This window comes from Halichoerus grypus, chromosome 6 (assembly GCF_964656455.1).
Source record: "Halichoerus grypus chromosome 6, mHalGry1.hap1.1, whole genome shotgun sequence".
NCBI classification, from domain to species: Eukaryota; Metazoa; Chordata; class Mammalia; order Carnivora; family Phocidae; genus Halichoerus; species Halichoerus grypus.
Window position 1 is genome coordinate 14,929,826 of NC_135717.1, and position 26,201 is coordinate 14,956,026.

At 40.3% G+C, this 26,201-nt stretch overlaps 1 protein-coding gene and 1 pseudogene across 5 annotated transcripts in view; both read right to left on the minus strand.

The window, feature by feature from the left end:
• Positions 1 to 221: 221 nt before the first annotated feature.
• Positions 222 to 26,201, minus strand: part of RABGEF1 (RAB guanine nucleotide exchange factor 1) — a 58,684-nt gene continuing 32,704 nt past the window's right edge. For 2 of the 5 annotated variants that reach the window (XM_036115261.2, XM_036115260.2), the window contains exons 4-9: positions 24,972 to 25,141; positions 12,689 to 12,770; positions 11,244 to 11,376; positions 9,934 to 10,025; positions 5,801 to 6,057; positions 222 to 2,521 (exon numbers count right to left, since the gene is read on the minus strand). In XM_036115261.2, coding sequence (XP_035971154.1) covers positions 2,123 to 2,521; positions 5,801 to 6,057; positions 9,934 to 10,025; positions 11,244 to 11,376; positions 12,689 to 12,770; positions 24,972 to 25,141 — 1,133 coding nt within the window. In that variant the 3' untranslated portion in view covers positions 222 to 2,122. The remainder of the gene's footprint in view (positions 2,522 to 5,800; positions 6,058 to 9,933; positions 10,026 to 11,243; positions 11,377 to 12,688; positions 12,771 to 24,971; positions 25,142 to 26,201) is intronic. The other 3 variants (XM_078074522.1, XM_078074523.1, XM_078074524.1) reach the window with 2 other exon arrangements.
• Positions 18,905 to 22,410, minus strand: LOC144382020 (grpE protein homolog 1, mitochondrial pseudogene; annotated as a pseudogene).

Here is a 26,201-nt window from a genome sequence, read left to right on the forward strand (position 1 = left end):
TCCAAAGGTTTATTCCAGTTACATTTATAGTACATAAAATAGCAATACATTCTTGTTGAGAAGACAGAAACTGTGGCCATAGTACTGAAGCTGACCTAAGAGAAAATATAAGCTTCTACCTAAGGCAAGAGTTCATATCTAAAGAATTCAATTAATATGAGATAAACAAATCAATTCAACAACTTACTCTAACGATATGTAAGAAATCAAAAGAAGACAGCTTTTGTGGGAGGCCGATATGCACATTTTATTTAACAAATATAGTGTACAACGACTAAAAGAACTGTATATTCCCAGGAGAATTAAGAGTGTGTATACCTGGATTAGCACCTAGAGAGTACATAGAAAAGAACAAAGGAAAAAGGGGACCGCCTTCTACAGAAATCACTTGGGGCCGGGTTTCTAAGTGCAGATTCTCACTGGTATTTGACAGTAACTCACTGCACTCCACGTGAGCTCGGTGATCGGGGACTCAGGTCACTGCTTCATCGCGTCTTCAGTGCTTTATGACAACAGCTGTGTCAACCTGATGGGCTTGTACGTGTAAATTAAAGGATAAAAAGTTTTATACTCACCCTAGTTTTATTCCAAAATTATTGCACTATAAATTTGTGGTACACTATTAGGAAGATATTGGGAAAGCAAAGAAACCTTCTTAACTGCTTGTGACGTGACCTTGTTTCAGAACGGTGCCCTGGAATTACGCACCGTTTCCCAGGCCCACTGGTAATCTGCAGAAATCACTGACTGGAAGGAGGATCATACGTGGCCTACTTAGGTTGCGAAGGGTTCCATCAGCATTAGAACAGGTTCCACAGTACCAGTGACTGTAAAGCTTCAATGACTACCAGTTAACTGTACGGTGCATTTAATGCAGTATTCTTTGGTTACATCACATTAACCACCACAAGGATAACTTCCTCACTTACAAAACAGACCAGGGGTTCTTAACTGGGGGTGGTTTTGCGGCCGTGGAGATGGTTTTTCACACCTCTGGGGGATGCCACTAGTGTCTAGTGGGTATAGAAGCCAGGAATACTGCTAAACATCCTACAGTGCGCAGGGAAGCCCTCGTAACGAAAGCCCCTCAGGCTGCAATGTCGGGACTACTGAGGCTGAGAAACCCTGGCAGAGGTTCACAGGACACATGTCCGGGCTGTCCATCAAGTCAGAAGTTCGCTCAGAGGCAGAAAGGCACCTGCGCACGTCCGAGCTCGGAGGGATCCCCCATCGGCTCTCCCCAGTGGAGTCCTGTTCATTCCTATCTTCTGATCCAGACCCAGGACCAGCTCCTTTACAAAGAACTCTATAAATATTTCCTGAATGAGTGGAGGAAAAAGGTGCAAGAAGCATGGTTCCAAGTCTTCAAATGACTATCCTGAATTGCAAGTTTATGTGACCGAAAAATTATTCTGAAGCTCAATGGTGTCACGGTCTCTAACTGTACAGAACCCAAGTCAGGGCTGACCGATGGTTAAAAATGGAGTCGAGATTTTAAGGGGACTATGTCTAAACACTTCTAGATTCATTTAAGTGGGGGCAAACCAAATAAAATGGAGTTAAAGGCAAACATTCAATATACTTCATTTTAAACTAAACAAATTAACACATGAAATGCCATGCAACGCAGACACCATTCCTTTTTTGTTTTTACATATTTACAATTTTACATATTTACTTATCAATATATCTTCTATCTTTACAATTATAAAATATTTCAAACTGTAGAATAGTGGTACCACTGAATCCCCTTAAACATACATTTTGTAGCATTCATCTGTTTTATCCTTTAAAGGCAAGTATTTACCCAAAACCAAACCACAGTGAATGCCAAAGAGGAAGCACACAGGAAAATCATGGAGGAAAAATAGATTTAGACAAAACTTTCACATAAACCTTAAATGAATCTATTTCAGTAACTCAAATAAATAGTATTTTATTATTTACTAAGCTTCCCCTGCCAGGAAAAACAAAACAAACAAAACAATCCCCACAAACTGTACCTTGAAAAATGCTCTGACATTTATAAGCAATTAAGTTATAGTCTAGGTCCCAATCATGGACTGTAGTAAGGGCTAGCTACAATTTAGGCTCAAATAAATACTACCCATGTAAATTTTTATCATCCTGCATAAACTTGAGGTTGCAAAGGTGGAGGAAGTTTATCATTTTCAACATTTTCAGAGTCAATAGCTGCTAAAGATTGATTTGGGGGTTTAATTTCAAGCGGGTATTTCTCAACAATGTCTTGAACCTCTTTTGCAATTCCATCCGTCCACTCTATTAGGTCTTTCTCAAGTTTCTTGGCTTCACTCATGATCCTTTCTTGCCGTTCATTCAACTGAGACAGAAGATCCAAGTTCTTATACATTTGCTTAACCCCTAAGCAAGCATCAGGAGACCAATTCTCAGATTCCTGCTTCCTGGGAGAAGTCTGGCCGGACATGTATCGATCAAAATCTTCCTGACTTAAATTCAAAGACTGAGCATCTAATTTCTCAATGAAAGCCACAGCACAGCACTACAAAAAAAAAAAACAGAATGTTATTTACTATAGTCACATGAGGAAAGCTTCAAATATTCAAATATATATTTTTAAATCCTTTTATTATGGTGAATTTAAAATAGAATCAAAAAGTAGACACAACAGTTGAATGACCCAGCATGGACTTCAGCTTCAAAAACTACCAACTCCTAGCCAATCATGTTTCCTTTATACTCCCATCTGAAACAATACATTTCTTCCTTAAAAAAAAAAAAAAAAAAAGAGTCCCACTGCCGATTCCCACGGAGTCTGTCAGAAATTCAGTCCTCTCCTTGGGCTGTTCACAGGCGCAGAGTCTCGTACGGGGTGAACGCCAGAGCAGGACCTTCGGTCTGCTCCACACCGGCTACTACAGAGCTTCCCGTGGACAAAACCCGATCGAGTCCCCAAACTCCAGGGCTCTCTGCCTCCTGGCCGCGTTCAGGGCACAGGAATCACAATCCCATGTGCCTCGGGAACATGCCCCATAAAGCCATTCCCTCTTGAGGTCTAGCCAGTCCCACAGCGTTCACCCAGGGCACGGCAGCTACCAGGCGCATCTTCAGGGACTGCTGCGGCACACAGACCTCTGGTCCTCCAAGGACCATCGGTCCTTTAACATCAGACGGTTAAAAGCATCTAAGCTTTGAAATCAGGCCACCTGAGTTGTCACCTCTGTCACGGGATAGCCTAAGAGTCTGTGAGCCTAGGAAAGTTACCCATGCTGAGGTTCCGGCATCTGTAAAACGGGAAATACCACCCAGATTTATGGTGAGAACTGAACAATCCAGCACCTGTAACGTGCTTAGCTCACAGGTCAGCAGCAAGAATGAATAAATGGGAGCGATTACTAGTACAGAAATCCCTGGGCAAATGCTCAGTTGAACAGACATCTGTTAGCTCTGCTTTCTTATACGGATTTAATTTTTCTATAAGGAAAATTAATTTTCACATTTTTATTATTTATTCATTTTTATTTTTGTTTTTTAAGTAATCTCCATACCCAACATGGAGCTCGAACCCATATCCCCGAGATCAAGAGTTGCATGCTCCACTGACAGAGCCAGGCCCTCACATTTTTTAAAAAAGCCATTTTCACAAGACATGCAATATAAACAGAGGAAAACAGGCAGCTCTCGGAACTTCTTCTGAGAAGCTCATTCCCAGGATCCTCCATTATTGCTCATAAAAAAGTGACTCTCTTTAAGGAGTATTCACAAACCTACTGCAAGTGACTCATGTGATGAGAACGGGCCCATGTGACCCCTCCACACAGGCTCGCACCGTATCTGTGGAAGTGTGCAGTCCCTGTGACCTGGAGAGAGGAGGCATCTATAATTCTAGCACTGCTGGCATGCATATACGCTATTGCTACAAGTGGAAACAGTCTATGTTAGAAAAGAGAAAACCATCTGAAGTTCCGGGAAGCAGTTTTAGTTTTGAAAAATTAAATTTGAAGCATAATGAATAGCTGGGAGTGGAGCTCAGTGTGAGGGCAAAACAGGTGACATGAGCCTGTGCATCATCACCGTGCAGGTGACAGTGGAGCTGTGACCAGAGGAGACAGCCGAGGGAGAGGAATGCAGAGGACAGAACCCTAGGGAGTAACACAATTCAAGGGGAAGCAGAGGACACAAAGCCTACAAAGAGACAAGGAAGGAGTGGAATTGTGGAATTCAAAAAACATAGGAAGTTCCAGAACAAAGGAGTTATCAAGAGTGTTATAGAAGTAAGATGAAGACCGAGAGTTTTCATGGGATCGAAAAACTGGCAGATTTTCACTTTTGCCAGAGCAGTGTCACCGAAGCAGTAGGAGTAGAAGCTAGACTCTGAATCAGATGAGAAGAAGATGGAGAAATAAGGTGCAAACATAGTTAAGGCTGTAGGTGACGGCTCTGGGAAGCTGCAGGAAGAGGCGACCCAGAAGCCTCCATTGCTGACCACAAGGGCTACACCTCTGGGTCCCGCTCATTTCTTCTACTACCAGCCGTGTCTCCATCTCCATACTTCTCAGGGATTTTCAGATTGTCTGATTTCCCTAGATTAAGAACTAAATCCAAAAGGCTCTTCTCTAGCAGTCAAGAGCATGTTTCACTTATGTTAAGAAATGAGTACTTCAGCCACTTAAACTTTTTGGGGGAGTATAATTTAAACAACCACGTGTCTGGACAGATGAAAAATACTGCAAATAATGGCGCAAGCATCATTTTGAAAAAAAGCATTCCTGGGATGGGTTAAATGGTGATGGGCATTAAGGAGGGCACTTGTGATGAGCACTGGGTGTTGTATGATGATGAATCACTAAATTCTACTCCTGAAACTAATATTACACTGTATGTTAACTAACTGGAATATAAATGAAAACCTGAAAAAAGAGCACTCCGAAGTCGAGCAGCTGAACCCAATGGCTGAGGGTGATGAGTGACAGGGGCAGGTCCAGGTTTTGAGGGACCGGAAGCTTATAGACTTTTGGGAACCCACTTAAAGGAAAACACAATACAAAATTAGGTACAAAGGTGAATACGTATTTAGGATGTAAAGATAAATCACAACAAATTTCTGGAAGCCTTGAAGATTGAAGTACCGTCTTTTTAGACAATTTACTAGAAACACTACCTTATGTAACCTTGTTTCCTCTCCCTATTACCCTGTACAACTTCCAACACAGGAAAGAAAGCATATACGGTGTTTTGATGCTCAAATTCATTAGTGAATCTAGTCTAAAGCAAACAAACAAAAGTTCAGTGGTCAGTAAAAGGAAGTATTCAGCCTTACTACTTAGACATACATACTTTAATACTGTCTTACCAAGAATCAATTAGCACTGTTAACAATACTTGAAAATCATTTTATATCCTCTAAACCGACCCTTTTAAAATCTCAGTATTCAGTTCTAAGAGATCACTTATAGAAATAAAACAAAAAATAATTCCTAAATCTTTTAATAAATCAAAATCCATGATCTGATTCATTCATGGTTAACCCAACTAAGTGAATGGCCCTTTTACCCAGGACCTGGGGGAGTGATGGCCAAGAGCAGCAGAGACTCCTCCATGTGGCTATCAGGTTTTCCGTAAGAGGACCACAATCTCTGGTCAAGCACCGAGAGGTGGGGTGTTCGCATGGCGTGGTCACGTGCGCTATGTGACACCGAGCAAGCATCCTCAGCTATGCTGAGGCATTAAACTGTCACAGGCCTGTGAGTGATCTGTCACATCCCTACAATAAGTACCTTCATGGTTCTTCTCCGTTAACTCCAGGAAATCAAATACTCACCAGATTGGTGAAGTAGTAGCCATCCTCCCCAGCCATCAATCGGCTTGGGTTGCAGAAGCGGGTGATATACTGGATGTTGGACTGAAGGCGTGGGGGGTTGCCCTTCAAGACAATGTAGATGAGAGTTGGTAAAAAGTCATCAGCTGAGGCTGGCTCATTCCTGGTGATCTTAATGGCATTGAAGATGTGCTTGCTGCACTTGGTGATGCAGGCCAATTTGTCTCGAGGCACACGCTTTGAATCCATTTCAATGATATCTATAAAGCAGAAAAGACACTGCTTCCAGTGAGAAATAATTACATAAAAGAAGCATTAGAATAATCATTTTTTAATCTGTCAAGTTAAGAGGTACCCTCGCTAACCCCTTCTCCGGCAGGTAATTTACGTATGAACAACTCTGACCACAAAAAACATAAGCACTAGCTCATCCTTTCAGGAAGCGTGACCACGAGCCAGACACTATGTGCATTATTTCTATGCTCCGCAAGCCTATTTCTTTTTCATTCTCAGATTGTACAATGGGTACTACTATTAGGAAGGGAACTGAGGTTCAGAGAAGTTTGATAATTTGCCCAAAATTATATAGATAGCAAGTGGCAAACGGAGGATTTGAAACGAAGTCTATCTGACTCTAAAACCCATGCTTTCAATCACGATGTTAAACTGCTTATGAGCTCCTTGGAGAAGAGTCTTTTTCTTGCCTCTGTTCCTCTAATACACTGTAAAGCTCAGTTTAGAAAGCATACTGCTTTTTAGAAAGGTGGGTATCATACAAAGCATCATTGTATTGGGTATCAAAATACAGCTGCTGAAATCTATCCCATGTAGGTCTACAGCGGCCAGTCCCCGTGGCATATAAATCCCCACCAACTATAAACATCTACAGAACCTTTATGACATTTATAACCTACTGGTTAGCACAGGGGATAAAGCAAGGATATAAAATTTAATCTCATAAATACCATTCATTTCCCTCAGAGAAAAATTACTTTACTGTCCCTAACTACCACTAAGTGGTAGGCTCTCATAAATGCACACCCTGTGTCACAAAGACTAGGAGGTGGTGAGGAATAGCTGTCCGCACCACTAGAACAATACAAGAGGAAGGAGGGAGAGTGCCCTTGGATGCACATTTCTGCTTATAATCTGGAGCAACATGAAAGAAACAGCTGAGGCAGGTTAATTTGACAGCAATTTCTGGCCAATAGCGGGAGTAAAAGTTTCCAATTGAGGCAGGATGGTGGTGCACATCGGAGTTCTTTCTGCTCCCAGCTCCCATCCCTGAGGTCGGCTCCCGGGGGAACCCTCACGGGACCACCAGCCATGGAAGAGTAGCGTGTGGGGGACAGTGCAGAGGCCGTATTTTAACTTACTAATGCTTTCATTTTCTGAACTCACATGTCTATTGTGTGCTTTTGCTTATTTTATAGTTTGGTTCCTTTAATCTTTTAATTATGGGGGATGGTGGAGATTTCTCCCACACTCTCTGTCCTACAGCGACCCTTAACTTCCTAGCATCCTTTAAGCCTGAAAGAAGTTTTTTAGGGGGAACGCTTTTGAACCCCCCACCACGTGTAGTTAATTCCATGACTTGCACTGCCTGAAAGCCTAAACGAGGAGATCCCGGAGAAAATAACCGAACAGGAAACTCCCCACTGTATTAATTCTTCCAGTAATGATTTCCCGCCCTAGTCTGCCTCCTGCTGTCACTTACTTCTCACAGTCCTCAGCTAACTGCTGTGTGTCTGCCGTCCAGGGCTTTTACGTGTTATCAGTAGGAACGATGGGCTGAGTGTGGGAACTCCATCTTGGCAGAAGTCTGGTTTTATCTTTAATGAAGTTTTGAAAACAAAGTAAGCTAGCCCTCTAAGTCATGATTTCTCAACGCTGGCACCAAACAATATTTTAGATTGTATCATCTTTTTTGTAGGGAACTATCCTGTCCTGAAGGATGTTTAACAGCATCCCTAGCCTCCACCTACTAGATGAGAGATGTCAACTGAAATGGAAAATGCCTCATTCAGCGTATTTATCAACAAAACTGACAGCGCTGATTAGCAGCACATGGGATGATTTTGAGAAATTTAACTGATGTCTCCATTTTTAAGACCACTGTTATACACTGTCCTCTCTGGTTGCTCCTGTACTTAGGCTAACAAGGAAGAAAGTGATCATATGACCTTTGGCCCTCACAGAATGTATCTGCACTCGGATTGGCGGGGGCTAAGATGAGAAAAAGTAAGAAGGCCTTTATAATTCTGTGGCCAAATTTCTACTATCAAAACATCTCTTCAAACTCCAACTCAGATGATTTGAGAAAAGTTTCACCCCTCAAAATCTATTAACAAACTATTGATATACTCAAGTCCACTTAGTTCTATTTTTAAGCAAACAATGGTCTGGTTCTTGTAGTTTCTGGTTTTACAAGGTCTATCCTATGGCACTTCAGAAAAGAGTCCCAGACATAAATTTCTATGAAGTACTTTAAACATAAACCAGTTGGTCTTGAACTTGGCAAGAGTCTTCGGAAAAAAACACAAGTACAAGGCCCATATCCAGGCTTCTCACCTTCAATCTCTTATGATGTTCCCTGAGCAAAAGGTGGGAGTGGGAGTGGGCCTTGACCCAAAGGAGTCAATTCATGAAACCTACAACACAGCCTTGCAGAAAAGCTTTGAACAACAAAGATAACAGTATTTAGCTAGGCCAGACTCTGCAAGAGGAATTACAGAAAATAATTCATTTAATAAAGGAGTTAAAAAGCAAAGATATGCAAAGAGAAGCAGAACCTGAGAGAGTGGAAGAATCATGTTAAGAGCAGATGACCCAGTCCCTAGAGTGGCCGTGAAGCTAAGTTTCTGTGAGAGTCCTGCTTCCTTTCCTAACGCGATAAGCAAACCCTCCTTTCTTCCTGTAACATGAGTCTCTAGTTCTTATAACCAAAGGAGCCTACTTAATGGCTGCCCCTGGCCACTGCTAACAGCAGCTGACCAACTTTCTTTACCAGCAGAATTTCATTAACGACTCTAAACAGGAAAGTCTTTCCAACTCTTCTTAATTAAGAAGAAGCTGGCCAAGGTTGGGTATCCTCTCCATTAGGAGGAATTTGTTTTGGTTCTGTTTTTTTCTTTGTTTTTAACTTTTGTGGTATACTTCTGTTGAGCTATTCCTATGAATAAGAAACAGAAACCTTATCAGGTGCCTGGACCTGTCCAGGATGGTGGAGCCACATCAGTTCAGGGCACTTCATTTACACCTTAAACAAACCAGAAAAATAATCCAAAGTACATCTCTGATTAACAACCAATTAGAGAGATATTGTTTTAGTATGTAACTGTAGCATGGGGATTACCATGCCCCATCAATTCCCTTCCTTCCTCCAAAATTATTTTGAATATATAAATGCAACTGAGTTTTAAGAAATCTGCGCTTGGGGCACCTGGGTGGCTCAGTCGTTAAGCGTCTGCCTTTGGCTCGGGTCATGTTCCCAGGGTCCTGGTATGGAGCCCCGCACTGGGCTCCCCGCTCGGCGGGGAGCCTGCTTCTCCGTCTCCCACTCCCTCTGCTTGTGTTCCCTCTCTTGCTGTCTCTCTCTGTCAAATAAATAAAATCTTAAAAAAAAAAAGAAAGAAAGAAAGAAATCTGCCCTAGCTAGGGCGCCTGGGTGGTTCGGTTGGTTAAGCGTCCTACTCTTGACTTCTGGCTCAGGTCATTATCAAGCCCCATGTCGGGTTCTGAGCTGGGCATGGAGCCTGCCTGATATTCTCCTCTCTCTCCCTCTTTCTGCCCTTCCTCCCCCCTCCGCCCCAGTCACATACTCTCTCTCTCTCTCTCTCTAAAAAAAAAAAAAAAAAAAAAGGAAAGAAATTTGCCCTAGCTGCATTTGACCTTAGTTTAGTTCAATGCCCAAGAAATAAGAGACCCTGGGTCACAGAAAGTAAAGGGGAAACGTAGTTCACCTGCTAAAATGAATGCTTCAAATTCATAAAACTAGCACACTTATAAATTGCTTTTAACGCATTTCAATATGTCTTTGGCAGTCTGCATTTTAGAAATATTTTGCTGTCTCATATGGATTAATGTTAACTTCAAGGGAGAAACATCCAGATAAAAAAGCTCTCCATTTCACTGACCTGTGATTGCTTTCACCACCATATCAGATACTTCTGAAATTTCTTCATTAACAGGGACACAAAGCATCTGAGGTGTAACCCAGTGCAAGGCTCTACAAAGAGGGAGAGACAGTAAAAAAAAATTCCAAGAATGGACCACAGTCATTTGTCTTGTCATTTCCTTCAGTAAAGGAGAAATATGGGGCACCGCTGACTAATGCGGCAATCCTAGGAACCAGCACACTGCCTCTAAACATATTAGGAGCTCAGATGAAGTGACCAAAATCCTAAAATGAGGCTTCTCTTATCACAAGAAAAGCAGAAGACAATTTTACTGGTTGAAATGAGATTATACTGAGGCTGAAAAGACTGAAGATTTGAGAAGAATCTGCTGCTCCCTCTCTTCATTGTCCATCACCATAATGTCCATTTAGGCTCTACCTTCAACTTCTGAGGCACACTAGAGGCTGTGTAAGAGGTCAACAAGCATGTGTCACCCAATCTGAATCCCTGAGTTTCCTGGTCACACCCTATCTTCACAGCAGAGATTCTTGCCTGACGAATGCTCTCACCATGCACATCAGTCCAAAGCCCATCTAGTTCCTTCGGGCTCCATGTGCAACCTTCCTAATACCAACTCCTCGCTTCTGGTGTGACACCATCAAGAAGAGATCTACCATTACCAGCCCCATTGTCGGGGAATCCTGTTTGGATTCCTAGGCCCCCTCTTCCAGAAGCACCTTAGCATGACCAGTCTTGGACCCATTCCCACATTTAGATGGCCTATTTCCTAAAGGTTTTGCTGCCATTGGAATACAGAGCCCTGGGGCTCACTCTACCGCCCAGGGAAGATGGAGTGCTTTGGGAAGTGTTATCAACCCAGTGCAAGTGGGAAGATGTGATCAGAGGAACAGCTAAATAATAAGCACCCCTGGTAGGGAGGAGGAATAATGACCCCTACTGCCTTCTATGGATATTCACAGCTTCTTGCCTGACAAGACATTATAATGAAATGAGAAAATAATGAAATTTCCTCCCGTTCCTTGGAAATTTTGGAGATTTGAAACAATCTCAAACATCAGATCTGCTTCTTATCTAAAGCTGCTTGGAGTCAGATGCATAAGCAAGAAGGTGATTTCAGCCCTTTCCTCCTATCAATTTACCATAGTCCTTTTCCTTCCGACACCATGAAGAAGCTGAGATGCTAAGGATGGTGGGTACCTTTGCTGTTAGTTGCTGTCAAGGTTTGAAATGCAAGTGTCCTGTTGACCCACAACGTGTTCTCCTGATGGTAGGTAGTAAATACAAGACAAAGCAAAACAACCAACTACCTGATCCTTTTTTGAATAGCGAGATCTTTCTTCTCATCATCTGTAGTTTCTGGACAGAACACATATTTATAGAGACGAGTCATGATGTACTTTTCGATCTGATCCATTATCTTCTCAACTCTTTCTGAAGGCACTGAAATATCCAAATGGACATAAAAGCTAAGCTCTCAAGAGAAGGATGGACAGTTTAAGAGTATGTCTTCATAGCTTTTCCTATGTAGCAGAAAACTAATTTACTAGTAATGCATTAAATATACCCAGAAATAAAAGTATAAGATGTTACATTAAAAAATACCCTTGGGGCGCCTGGGTGGCTCAGTCGTTAAGTGTATGCCTTCGGCTCAGGTCATGATCCCAGGGTCCTGGGATCGAGCCCCGCATCGGGCTCCCTGCTCAGCGGGAAGCCTGCTTCTCCCTCCCCCACTCCCTCTGCTTGTGTTCCCTCTCTCGCTGTGTCTCTCTGTCAAATAAATAAAATCTTTAAAAAAAAAAAAAAAAAAATACCCTTTAAAAATTTACCTCAACTTTTGGGACTGCCTTTCACAGAATCACCACTTCTAACTGAAACTGTTTGGGCAGGACCTAACAGCTGAACGCCCTGCCGAGTGGGAACACCGCAGCGTGGGTCACTCCGCACTGCTACATTAGCGAAGCACCTGAAACTCCCAAGACTGAGAATGATGGCAATCGCTCTTTCATTTTTCTGAGGTTTACTATACAACCTTGGGGAGCTCTTAAGAGACGCACAGGTGGGGCTTATTTCTCAGGTAGACATCTATGCTAAGTATATCCTAAAACCCAACATCAATGGAAGTCAAATTCCAGACAATTCTCTAAAAACCTACAGCTCTAGGACGTCTGGGTGGCTCAGTCGTTAAGTGTCTGCCTTCGGCTCAGGTCATGGTCCCAGGGTCCTGGGATCGAGCCCCGAATCAGGCTCCCTGCTTAGCGGGAAGCCTGCTTCTCCCTCCCCCACTCCCCCTGCTTATGTTCCGTCTCTCGCTGTGTCCCTCTCTCTGTCAAACAAACAAACAAACAAATAAATAAAAACAGCTCTAAGTCTGATTCTCATTCCCCCCCACCCAATCTGAGGAATACATAATCATGAAAAATGACTCACCAAAATGGTGATTCCAAGATGGGCATTTCATTTAGAAGCATCCTAAGGGGTTTTAATGGATTCTGTCCCTACCCCAATGGGATTATTAAACAATGTTCAATAAATTACCCAACTGCTGTGATCACCTTGGAGTGATGCACACGGTGGTATTCAAAGGCCCTCTAAGGATAAGGCCAGCTACCAGAATGTCAGTGGAGTTGTTTATAGGACAGAGTTGGCAAACCAGCCAGGCCATCAGAGAAACAGAGAAAGTTCTAACAGACACAGCAGTCAGACGCTGTACAGTTACCAGCAATCCTTCTATGGCTGGCTCACAAAGCATTACCTTTTCCACGAGTCTGCATTCTTTCAGCCACATTCTGGTAAAAATCCTGAGTACACTCTGACTGTTCCTCAATGCTTAAATCCTGAAACAAAGGGACAAAGAGGCTACTTGGTAGCTGAAGAAAGATCATGCATAAAGCTCTAAATTTTACAAAGTTTCCAAAACCCACTCTTTGGTGCTAATCTCAAAAAATACCTACCAATTATATTAACTCTGCAGAGGAGAAAAACCTATCCTTTAAAGTTATTTACAACTCCCATGACCTCTTACTTCTCTGTGTGTGTGTGTGTGTGTGTGTGTGTGTGTTTATTCTTACGTGGGTATAATGCATATTTTGACAATTTACATGTTTATGTACATTTCTATTTATCTGATCTACTTTGTCATTTCTCGTGGCTTTCTCACATTCCATTATATTAAACAATTTACTTAACCAGTCTACCACTGTGCATTTGGGTTCCTTCTCTTTTTGTCACTATTATGTACTGCAGCTATAAATAATTGTGCGGACTATTTCTCTTGGGTTATTTCTTTGTGATACATTTTCAAGAGTGACATTGACAGTTTAATAAATATGAACAACTTTATAGCTCTAAGTATCTACTGCTAGATACATCCTCAGAAACTCCAATGTCCAGCCATTAGCCATATATGTGTGTTTATTTCTCCATGGCCCCTACAACACTGGGCTTTATAATTTTCCTTTGGGTTTACTGATTATTTAGGTATAATATGTATATTTATCCCCTATTTTCTTCTAAAGAATAAAGTCTACATAAAATATAAACACAGTTCAACACAATTAACTAGATGAAAAACAAAACATGGAGAGAAACACAAAATGGAGCTAGGAACAACAGAAAAATATAGTCCTTGAAGATACAGAAATTAGTGGAGTCAACCCATACCTTTGTCTCTAACTAAACTTTCTAGCAATCATCACTAAGACAAAAATAATCACATAACTGGGTGTCCAAAATGTAAAAGTAAACTAACTCTTCAGATGAAATTCTAACACTAAACCCAGAAATTTCTCCCAAGGGTTCTCATAAAGAAGTCACTTCAGAAGAGCATGAATATGGCCTGGGACAAATTCCATAGGACTGTTTTTCAGACTGCCTCCACACAGGCCAATGAGAGCATAGAGCAAAGGCCCATAAGGCCCTGGGGAGAGCATGCAGACCCTGCCACTCCAGCTTAAATCCCAAAGTATGCCTTGGGGTCCAGACCGTGCCCTTCTGCCTTTTGCAATGTCTCTCCCAGCCATCCTCCCCTGGTTTGGGCCCTCGTCACCTCTCACCTCGAGTATAGCTGCTTTCCCCAACTTTGATCTCACTTTTCAATCTATCCTACACACCACAGTCCAACTGATCATCTCAGATTCAGATCTGGGCACAAAATCAGATTATCATCTGAGCGCCACACTTCCAATGGCTGTCCATCAGATGGATGCTGAAGCCTGCACTTAGCACCACCCTCCATCCTCCTTCCTGCTTACCCTGCCAGGTTACCATTTGTTCTGAGGGTCTGCTTTTAGTTGCCCCACCTCTCTAACACTATATTCTCTGTCTGCATTACTTTTATTGCTGTCCAGTCTTCCAACAGCTGTCCAAAGAAGGCTCTGTTCACACCTTACCTCTTCTAAGAAGTTGTCCCTCATTCCCTTAGTCAAAGTAACTTTATGGGTCTCACAGGGCTTACAGAGCTCTTTGACAACCGTGACAGCTGCTCTTGGTGCTTCCTTCACTATTTATGTAAGAGCCATTTGGCTGAATTAAAATCGATCTCTTGTCTAGTAAGAACTCGGTACTAAGTAAATTTTATACATTTTGAAATGTTAAGCTTTTATTTATATTCACCACAATTTCCCAGTGCTGCTTTCCATTTTATCTTTTATTTTTCATTACGCAGCTTTTAAAAAAGTTAATACCACTAAACCTTTTACCTGGTCCTTAAGAATAATTCTTAAACAGTTCAATTGCAGCTTGAAAACTGTTCTAAATTTCTCTACAGAAATAAATATCTCTACAGTTGAAATAAATATTCTAATCTACTTCACTAATTTACTTCTAAGTTTTTTCATATTTAACTCTTTATTTGGCGGGAGTGTAAGGTACACAGCATAGAATACAGACCGGAAGTAATCTATATACAAACTTCCGTCTTTTTCAGAAGCAGGTGGTAAAAGGCAGCACTGTCCCTCTCGTTTCCCCAGTTGTCACATAACTGGCTCCTGAGAAACTGAATTTATTTCTGGAATCCCTGGTTTATTTCACTGTCCTATATTTTATTTTTTTAATTAAAATCTCACCTAGTTGTGATGTCTTTCATTTTAGGATATATTTTGAAGTTGGTCAGATTTAGAAATCTCTCCTACCGAATTCCTGCTCCCTGCCCCACCTCACAAAAAGATTATACAGTATATATACATATATATATTTTTAGAATAAATATAACATTGTAATTTATATTTTTCTTAGTTAGATCCAATATACAATCCTGTCTCTTAATTCTTTGAATGAACTAATTTTCCTAATTAAAGTGTTACTAATATTTGATGCCATTCATTGTTATTATCTTTAAAAATTAATATTTTTTAATACTGTGTTAGGCTCTTTAGCTTTTTATCACAGGCATGTCATATTGTAACTGAATTTCATGAATTTATCTTGTCATGTTACTAATTTTACACCCCTATTAGTACACTTGGATTTTCCTGATGAGATCATTTTTCCTGAATTTCATGAAAATTATATTTCTATCCACTCTAAAAGCACTTGCTGCATGATTAGAATTGCCGGCCACTGTACCAGACAAGTATAAAAAAATTAATAAAATGCTCAGAGACCATTCAACTTCAATGGGAAGCCTGAATGCAAATAATTATAATATTCTATGAAAATTATAAACCAGAAGGACAAAGTGCCACGGGGCATATGGCAAATCTTTTACTTATCCTTCTTATTCCATCTATCTTCAACAATCTTCTCTAAATAGGTATGGGTAGCAGCAGTAAGTACTCTTGTTTCATACTAATATCCATGTGAGTTAGTAGTGATCTTTCTAGTAATGCTCACGAGAAAGGATGTCTCTTTCATGCTCTGTGGTGTGAACTCCAGCAGATCCACTGCTACTCTGTGAGAGAAGTCCTAAGCCTACCCACCCACTCCTGCTGCTGCCTCTATGTGGAGGCAGGATGGGACTCTATCTAAGCACGCTCAGTTTGTCCAAAACATGGCATCCTTTCTGTACTACTTCCCAATGAGATTTCAAGCTTTTGTTTCCTATCTAGCCCTCATCTATGAATCAATCAATAAAATTTGTATTGTAAATTCTCTAAACTTCATCCCTGCACTAAATTAGATCACCAGACAAATATATCCATGGACTAAACAATTTTAAGTCTCCTGGGAGTATTTCTTCAGAGAACTAGTTTTAATACTATGCCTGGACTTTCATGTGGGTAATCATAAGCAGCAGCTACTTGAAGAACATGTCCATAAGAACATGTTTATAAATTCTAAATACCATCAAATTATCCTCTTCTTCTCTTATTCTTACTTTAAATCATTTTGTAAATCTTTTCAAATCCTTTCAGTAAGCAGAGTGGGTTTAAATAAACAAAAGGACTATCATTATGGAGTTTGTGAGATGAGACTTTTTTACTATTAAGACTGTAAATCTAGGGGCGCCTGGGTGGCTCAGTTGGTTAAGCGACTGCCTTCGGCTCAGGTCATGATCCTGGAGTCCCGGGATCGAGTCCCACATCGGGCTCCCTGCTCAGCGGGGAGTCTGCTTCTCCCTCTGACCCTCCTCCCTCTCGTGCTCTCTGTCTCTCATTCTCTCTCTTGCAAATAAAATCTTAAAAAAAAAAAAAAAAAAAAAAAGACTGTAAATCTAATTTTATTTTTATGATATGGGGGATTCACTTAGCATTTTAACAGTAATATTTTTATTTTCCTTTATGATGCTATAATTTTACTTGTTATTGTTTCCGTTTATGTGCCTTCCACAACAGATTATCTATTCTTTTCATCTACTTAGGTACCTTAGACATGGCTACCTTTCATTTGCACCAAATCTCAACACTTAGAACAAACTACATTAATTCTTCTGATTATTACTAGTACTCACTTCTAACTAAAAACTGTGACCTGTTTTACCTGTGGCAATGAATCACCTATTCCTCCCCTTGCTCCACACAATCACTGCAATTCTGTTACTATTCAGAAAATATCTTTTTATATTTCTATTTATATTGCACAGACTTACACTTCATTACGGTGTTTATTTTACAATTTAAAATAACTCCCCTGCCACTCTGTCCTCTTACCCTGTTTTAGATTCTTTGTAGGACTTACCACTAGGCTATATTACAAACCTGTTTATTATCTATTTTCTCCACTAAAATGTGAGGTCCACAAGGGCACTGCTGACCACCATATCCTCAGTGCCCACAACAGGGCCAGGCATAGGGCTAGCGCTCAGTTAGTTGAATGAAAGAAGAAATAAATGTGACCATCTATCATCGCCCCTCCCTTTATAATACTGTAAGAACACTGGGACACAATTCTACATAGATCTCTTCTACATACCTTGTGAGGAGAGCCACGGACTGCCTTTGTTCTACACTATCTTTTCAAGGATAGCTGTACAGAAGACAGAGATAGTGCCTCCCTCAAGTAAAAGGGCAGATTGTCTACTGTCCAGTATAATAATGTTTCCATGTGAGGCGGAGGTCAGGCAAGCTTACTGCCCATTATAAAAGATCCTCTCATCTAACGTTGCTCACTGCACCCACAGGCATTAGCTGGTCTTTGCATGTCCCATGGGAACTGATACTCAGGGAATTGGTGCAAATGCTGATATATTCTGGATATGGCTACTGCTGTGAGTAATAAACTGGCCTTCTTTTCTGACCCAGGAGACTCATGTCTTCTGCCAGCATCCACAAAATGATGGCAGGCTAACTTGTTAACTTGCAAGTAGGGAAAATCTCAGATCCTTCACAGTTCTTTTCAAAGGAGCTAAACTCTGGGCAGGTATGTGCTGGTAAATTTTTAGGTTCTACAAAATTCCAAAATGTTTTTTTAGTTTTCTAAGAAAAATCACAGCCTAGCCACATAAATGAACCCCTTTCCTCAAGTATTTTTTTATTGCCTGGGATCATCTTTTCTATAATGTCTGCATGTGAAGTCATCTTATTTTTCTTCCTAAAAATTTTTCCTTTGTAGTTTAAAAGTTTGACAAGCAGGTGAATTCCAATACTGAGAGGTATTCTGTATACTTTCTTAATTGTCTGGTTGAAATTCTTTTCCCCCCAATCTGTTTTGAAAACTTTGACTATTCCCTAATTGTGTTTTCTATGTTGTTCATCTGAAACTCTCATCTTTAGAATTTAGAATTCCATGATTTGTTTTCTGGGTTATGTTTCTTTTGTACTGTAGTAACTTTGATTTATTTAGATGTTAGCTTTGATGTCCATATTGTTTGAATTGCTGGTTCCTGTTGCCTTCAAAAAAATTTTTTTTAGGAAAACAAACATATTAGGGCTTTAATCCTCTTAAATAAAATTTTAAAATTAAACATTAACATCTCAAGTAGACCAAGCATGTGGTTCTTTTGAGACAGTTCATCTTACCAGGGAATATACCCTGAGGTCATTAGTAGCTAGCCGAATACAGATTTAAACATTTCTACATTTTAGATGAACAAAACAGGGCAAAAGTAACAGATTTTTGTCAAATTCAATTACTGGCAAAATAAAGGTGGTGAGAATTGTTAAGGTACATGTGTTCCTTTCACATCTCTAGGGAAAAGCCAATAGTTGATCATTTTTAGCAGCTGGCTAGTTACTAATTACAAATGAGCTCACATATGTTCTTTACAAAGGTCATCATTAAATTTTTTTTAGCAAGAAAAATGTAATGCAGTGGGTACTGGGCTAAGTACTCTGGTAACTCACATGCTACAGCGAGATGCAGAAGAACCACAGTGCAGCCAAGCACGGCCAAGTAACCACACAGAATTCCCAGACAGTGTATTCATTTAAGATACCTTGATGTCAGCAGAGTTTGAGCTGATATAGCTTATCCATGATACTCTAGAGTTCTAGTAGCATCCCACTGGCCTCTGCTCTAAGTATGTGAAACTATTAAACATGGAATCCTATAAATCAATGAACAGACTCCTCAATTAGAGTTCATTAATGCAACTGCGTGTTTAGCCACTTGGGTTTTCCAACAAGGTTTGGGGAAAGGTGAAAAGTACTCATAGATAAGATGCCTTTCAAGCATCTTTTCAGCCTTTCAAGAGTTATAGTGGCTAGTTAGAGGGAGCTAGGCTTCTTTCACCACACCCACCAAGGTAGGTCTTGGTGCGTGCCCATCAGCTTCTACCTCACCTTGGTAACCAGCACCGCTGTGACCAGCTCTTTCCCTTCAATAAGAATGCAGAACAAAGCCTCACACCTGTAGGGTCAAACTTGGCTTTTTGAACACCTTCTGAATGTGGACTTCAGGCATTACAAGGCTCTTCTATAGGTTCTTCCATAGATTTTATAGAGTTATCATCTTTAATTTTTTCTTTTGGAACACACATTGTGTTGCTTTCTCCAAAATGCCTACAACCCCTAGCAAGTCCTTGCAGAATTCCTAAATACCATATAATTTTGCCTCCTCTGCAACAAGTTCTTAGTATCTGCCAAACCTCGCTTTTATTTTTCCATCGGCTCTTTCAGTTGTTCTTCTAACTTGACCTTCTCTTCCAGGAGTATCTTCTCTGTAGAGGAAGTATCTCTCTTCTGTTCCATTTTGACTCATGTCCTCTCTTCCATTCTGGCCACCGTTCTTTTGTTTTGTAGCCGTGCACAACAGGAGAGGGCCTGAGCGGCGATGCCAAAGCTGGGGGCCTGTCTTGCCGGCCTCACCCACTGAGGGTTCAACTCCATAATGTTTTAAATTTTCTCTCACGTATCACTGTATTCTTCTATGTATGTTCTTATTTTATTCACTCATCACTTTCAACATAGTTACCAACTCAACCTTTTATCTACTTTTAGTTCTTATGATACACAGATTGTACCAGCTCGGATGCTTTCCCACTGCTTGTCACCTCACTTCTCATCCTTTGTGCTTCTAATTTACAATTGTGTCCTGGGTTACTCCCCCATGCCCGTTCCCCAATTTTCTTAACCACGATTAAAGCCTATTTTGTTAATTAAAGTTTCTTTGTCTTGGATACATATTTCTCCTCTCTTAACAGTAATTACATAGCAGGGCAAACTACACCTTGCATATACACATAGTTTAGAATAGTGAAGTCATTTTAAGGTACAGGAGGACATCTATCTTTCTAGAATTTATTCTGAGGAGGAGAAGGTAAATGAAGATACAGCCACATTTTAAACTATAATTTTTTTCTCCTTTCCCAGGTTTAGAAAAACAGTTTTTCAAAGAGAATTAGTATGGGAAATTTTTAAAATTTATATATGTAATAATGTCAGAATTTTATAAAATGAATGGCTGGGCATAGAACAATGAAAGTAGCAAGAGGTCTTCCATTGTGTTTGAATGCTTCTTTAGTAAGGGAAAAAACATATTTGAATGACTGCTAATAAAGGAATCTTTTTAGAAAAATTGTACTGAGAGGGGTGCCTGGGTGGTGCAGTTGGTTAAGCATCTGACTCCTGGTTTTGGCTCAGATCGTGATCTCAGGGTTGGTGAGCCCTGTGTCGGGCTCTGCAGTCAGCATGAAGTGTGCTTGAGTTTCTCTTTCCCTCTTCTTCTGCCCCTTCCCTCACTCTCTTGCTCTCTAGTGCTAAAATAAGTCTTTTGAAAAACTGCATTGAGAAACCCACAAAATTCACTTATTAAAAAGCTTTAATGTCCAATAAATTAAAGGGTATGTGTTTTCAGGAAGTAGAGGGTAATACAGGCTACGCTTTCAGAATAGGGGAGTGTTTCCGAAGGATTTATTAGTAATTAACAAGGGCAGGATTTAAACAATTTGAGCAGCAAAAGTATCTCTTTGATTTAACTGCAGTCTGTTTTGAAAATGTTTTTTCTTTTTTTTAAAAGATTTTATTTATTTATTTGACAGAGAGACAGCAGAGAGGGAACACAAGCAGAAGTGGGAGAGGGAGAAGCAGGCCTCCTGCTGAGCAGGGAGCCCGATGCCTGAGGGGCTCGATCCCAGGACCCTGGGATCATGACCTAAGCCGAAGGCAGACACTTAACAACTGAGCCACCCAGGTGCCCCTGAAAACGTTTTCATATAAATAAACTTGGGAAAAAATTCTTCATTTTTTGGCAGGATCTCAAGTTAAAAAATAGGGTTTTCTAGTTATGATGGAAAAGGCTAACATCTAGTTGGGTCTCTATAATACTTTTAAAATTACCCTGGGCACATAAGGTTTTGTCCAAATGACAAAGAAACCTATACATCCTTCATTTCTTTGGTGACCAGATACATCCTGGAGTCCATGGCCATTCTTAGGCCTATTTAAAGCTTGTTCTTACAGTGAGATTCTTAAATTCTAGTTATTTTTGTAATGATAAGAAGTTTAAAAAACTAAACCTTGTAAATTCCTCTTAGCTTCTTCTGTATATGCTACCCCCCCATAAAATTTAAATTATTGCTATGATGAGTTCTAAGAAGAGAAAAGCGTCTGATAACATTAATATAAATGAATTATATTTTGTGTTAATGATGTAGCTGCCTATCTTGTTTGCAATAAAAATATCTCTTATTCTAAAGAATATAAAAAGGAACTATAAGAAATACATATTTTGGGGCGCCTGGGTGGCTCAGTCGTTAAGCGTCTGCCTTCGGCTCAGGTCATGATCCCAGGGTCCTGGGATCGAGCCCCGCATCGGGCTCCCCGCTCTGCAGGAAGCCTGCTTCTCCCTCTCCCACTCCCCCTGCTGGTGTTCCCTCTCTCGCTGTGTCTCTCTGTCAAATAAATAAATAAAATCTTTAAAAAAAAAAAAAAAAAAATACATATTTTAATATTAAATAGCTAATAAGATTAATCGAAAAGAAAAAAATGGCAAAATAAACCAGCTTCAGAAGAGTCTTAGCAAACAACAGTATTTGCTGAACAGCAAAGCATTACATTGCATTATTACAGTGTGTATGAATTACATAGGGGCTGAATGAAATTTCAGCCCAAGATGAGGAAATTAAAAAAACAAAAAAGTCTGAGTACAGATAAGGTGTTTCATGACAAAGATAAAATGGCTGAAAAAAACCCCAACCTTTTTAATGCAATTCTGTAAATATTTAGTTTTCTAGACTTGATCCATATGTGGAAAAGGCTGCTCACCATTGGCATACACTAGGATTAGAGAAAACAGAAATGTAGTAGATAAAGATATGGGCAAGAGTGGCTCACTGTTCTGGACCTCAGAAATTTTGGGAAGACTACTACTGTCTTCAGAAACAGAAAGAATTACCAGTTGGGGCGCCTGGGTGGCTCACTCGGTTAAGCAGCTGATTCTTGATTTCGGCTCAGGTCATGATCTCAGGGTCCTGGGATTGAGCCCTGAGTTGGGCTCCCCACTCAGCAGGGAGTTTGCTTCTCCCTCTCTCTCTGCCTCTCCTGTTTGTGCTCTCTCTGTCTCTCTCTCAAATAAATAAAGTCTTAAAAAAAAATAAAAAAAATTACCAGTTAATGGCAGTGTCACCAGGGTAGGTTCAAACATATAAGAATGAGTTTTCATATTGTATAGGTCATTAGAATAAGATGACTTAGAAAGTCTACTTGGTGGGAATAACATTAAGTTAAGGTTTTAGAGTCTTAAGTCTAAGCCTAAGTTAAGGTTTTGAGTTTTGGTGAACTGAGTAGAGAGAGCACCTTTCACTCTGACACACTTCATTACCTCACAGCAACTATCTCAAGCTGTACTCAATCAAATTCTCTCAAGAAACTTAAATGATTAAGTGATTTGAAGCTAGTTAGTTAAGATTGGTTCATTCTGGTATAAAAACTGTTTCATTTATTTGAAAGGATATTTAACTTGCAGCCAAAGGCAGAAGGGCTTCTCCAGGGACATTTCAGTTTAACAAATGTCTGTTCACTATCAGGTACGCGCCAGGTATTGTGCTAGATGCTAACCACACATGCGTAAGACTTGGCCACTCAGCCACAGAACATTTAGGGCCGTGTAGAAATGCAAAACAGGTTGCAAGACGGCTCTTCAAACGGAAGCAATCTAGGCCCTATCCAGTTCTCTGATATCAATTAGTGATGCCTTGAAAACAGGCATGACGGTAGCTGCACCAGTTAATTACCGTTATACTTTAGTGTATTGATTTAAAAGTCAACTAAATTATTACAGAACAAGAGCACATTATAGTTCTGAGCAAAAGAAAAATGAGTAAATCTGTTCTGATGAGCTGATTAAATGAGCTGACTGGTTTTCTAAAATACAGCATTACACAGTGTATGTGCTTTATGTACTATAGTATATATATGCCAAAATAGGATAGATGTCCTGGAAACATTCTGTATGGGCTAGAGAATAAAGAACTACAAAGCCTTAGTTTTTACCTCTGGTTAAAAAAGGAAAGTTGCACACCACACGAGCTCTGCTATTTCCATACGGAGGAAGTCTATCGTTGCTTCTAACCCAAAACATCAATGATCTCTGCTTTCTTTAAATGTTACTATCTGGGGTGCCTGGGTGGCTCAGTCGTTAAGTGTCTGCCTTCGGCTCAGGTCCTGATCCCAGGGTCCTGGGATCAAGCCCCGCATCGGGCTCCCTGCTCCGCAGGAAGCCTGCCTCTCCCTCTCCCACTCCCCCTGCTTGTGTTCCCTCTCTCACTGTGTCTCTCTTTGTCAAATAAATAAATAAAATGTTTAAAAAAATAAAAAATAAAATAAATGTTACTATCTGGGGTGCCTGGGTGGCTCGGTCGTTAAGCGTCTGCCTTCGGCTCAGGTCATGATCCCGGGGTCCTGGGATCGAGCCCCACATCGGGCTCCCTGCTCCGTGGGGAGCCTGCTTCTCCCTCTGCCTCTCCCCCTGCTTGTGTTCCCTCTCTCGCTGTGTCTCTGTCAAATAAATAAAATCTTTAAAAAAAATAAAAAATAGGGCGCCTGGGTGGCTCAGTTGGTTAAGCGACTGCCTTCGGCTCAGGTCATGATCCTGGAGTCCCTGGATCGAGTCCCGCATCGGGCTCCCTGCTCGGCAGGGAGTCTGCTTCTCCCTCTGACCCTCCCCCCTCTCATGCTCTCTCTCTCATTCTCTCTCTCTCAAATAAATAAATAAAATCTTAAAAAAAATAAAAAAATAAAAATAAAAAATAAATGTTACTATCTGCTTACAAATACTTTGAGGGGAAAAAAAAAAGGGCTGCTTACTTATTCTCAGTGTAACTACACACCAAAAAACAAGAAAGCTTCTTTTCTCCTTTACTAACTGAATTCGGTATTTAAAAAATATTTTGGCAGAAGATGACTGCTTATTAGCCTAGTGATCCTGACCACAGCTGGAATACAGCCAAGCATCACCTTGCTGCCTTCTTTACTCTCTTTTTCAAGACTTCCTCACTTCACAGAAGGGGCTTTGAGAGCTAATTCTGAGTTTAATAGCTGAAGAATGCTACAAACAAATTGATCACTGTTTAAAAAAATGAGTCCCTTTACAAGCAGTCTTATGAATTATTGCAACTGAAATTACAGTTTAAGCAATTATGGGTTAAAGACACACATGTGGAAGGCACAAGTTCTAGTTCTGACATGGGCAGAATGTAGCTGTGTAACCTTCCCCATCTATAAAATAAAGGGACTGAACCCAGATAGTTGCTAAGGTCCCTTTCCACATCTAAATTCTAGCTTTCCCTTCTCTACCTGAGCAAGGAGAGGTATTTTGTATCAAAATACAAAACAAAACAAAAACAAAAAACCCTGACATGAATGCTACCTGGTCTAACAACTGTTACTTAGAGTTCAAGATCTACTATGTTCTTTCTCTTGGCAGTTTATACTACTTACAAGGTGACCGGTTAGGAAGGCTTTTTACTAAAGTACACAATATAAGTGGCTTCAGTGTCAGACTTTCCGTGCCAAGATGATCCAAACACCACTGACTTGCAGTGGAAAAGTACTAGCCTGGGAGTTGGGTTTTAACTTGGTTCAGTGACATTTCTTAGGTAAGTAACTTAACATCTCTGGGTCTTGATTTTCCCAGGTGTAAAGTGACAAAGTTACACTAGATTATCTCTAAGACCTTTCCTAAAACCAAAACTCCATGTCTCTAAGTGGTTACTCTCAACCTACCCTTTTGTAATTCATTGTTTCCAAAAACATCTTGGTCTGCTTATAGATTTCTTGGCCTGTCTTGTGGAAGGTCTTGAGAAATTCTATGAACTCTTTAGACACTCTATCCGTTTCAATGCTGGCTTGCCGGTTTATGGAAGGACTGGGAGCTTTTGCTTCCTGAATTTCTGCTGGGAAAATTAAACATAATGAGTTTCATTACATAGAAGATCCATGCATGGAATTACTTTAAGTATGTAACTTAAGATTATTGAAATTATGCTTAATCAAAGTTAAACTTGAATTTAAATTACTTTATGTTTAAATACTTGGACAACTTTACTTAAATTGAGCTAAATCTATTTTATGACTAGGAGGTACAAGCAGATAAAACTATATGATATTCCCATTCAAATAAAAGTTGTTCTACTAATATTTTCTTAGCCAAAATATATCATGCTTTGATCTACATACTTAATTGTAAATACTGAAATAGCACTACTATCTTGAACTTTCTCAAAGACTGCATGAGTTTATGAAACTAGTCAACAAGTAAAATAACAATCAGTAGAAGCACAAAAATGTTAGGTTACTTATAAGATGTTAACTCTTCCAAATCCATTCTACCTGTCAAAGAGGCTCATCTGTTTATGTGGAGACTAACAATTATTTACCCACCATTCAGTTTTCAAGTCATACTGCTCAAAGTGAAAGAACGCATCCAAAGTAGCACAGTGATCATGACAGAACACAGAGCAACGAGGCAAGCGAAACAGATAAAACACTGTCTACTCAGCGGCCACACAACTCTTTCCTCTCTTCAAAATAATACACTGAAAGGAAAATGGGACCTTTACAGAACAAAGATAAGGGTGATGCGATCAAGTGCTCAAGGACAGCATGAACTGTATCACCAGATCTCAGACCATGTTCTAAGCCTCCTGATTTTGAACTGTGCTAATTCAGTAACTGTAACAAATTAAATTACCTCATACCCCCGTGAAGACAAAGTATCTTTTGAAAGTACTGAAATCAACTTACTACCTGCTTTCTCAGAGTAACTTCTTATAATTCCACTTTTTAAACTTTAGTACCTGCAATACATTTTAATGATGAAGGTGCACTAAAGTTTTAAGACTGGATTATTCAAGGGGTGCCTGGGGGTTCAGTCTGTTAAGCATCTGGCTTCAGCTCAGGTCATGATCCCAGGGTCCTGGGATCAAGCCCCACATGGCGCTCCACCCTCAGCAG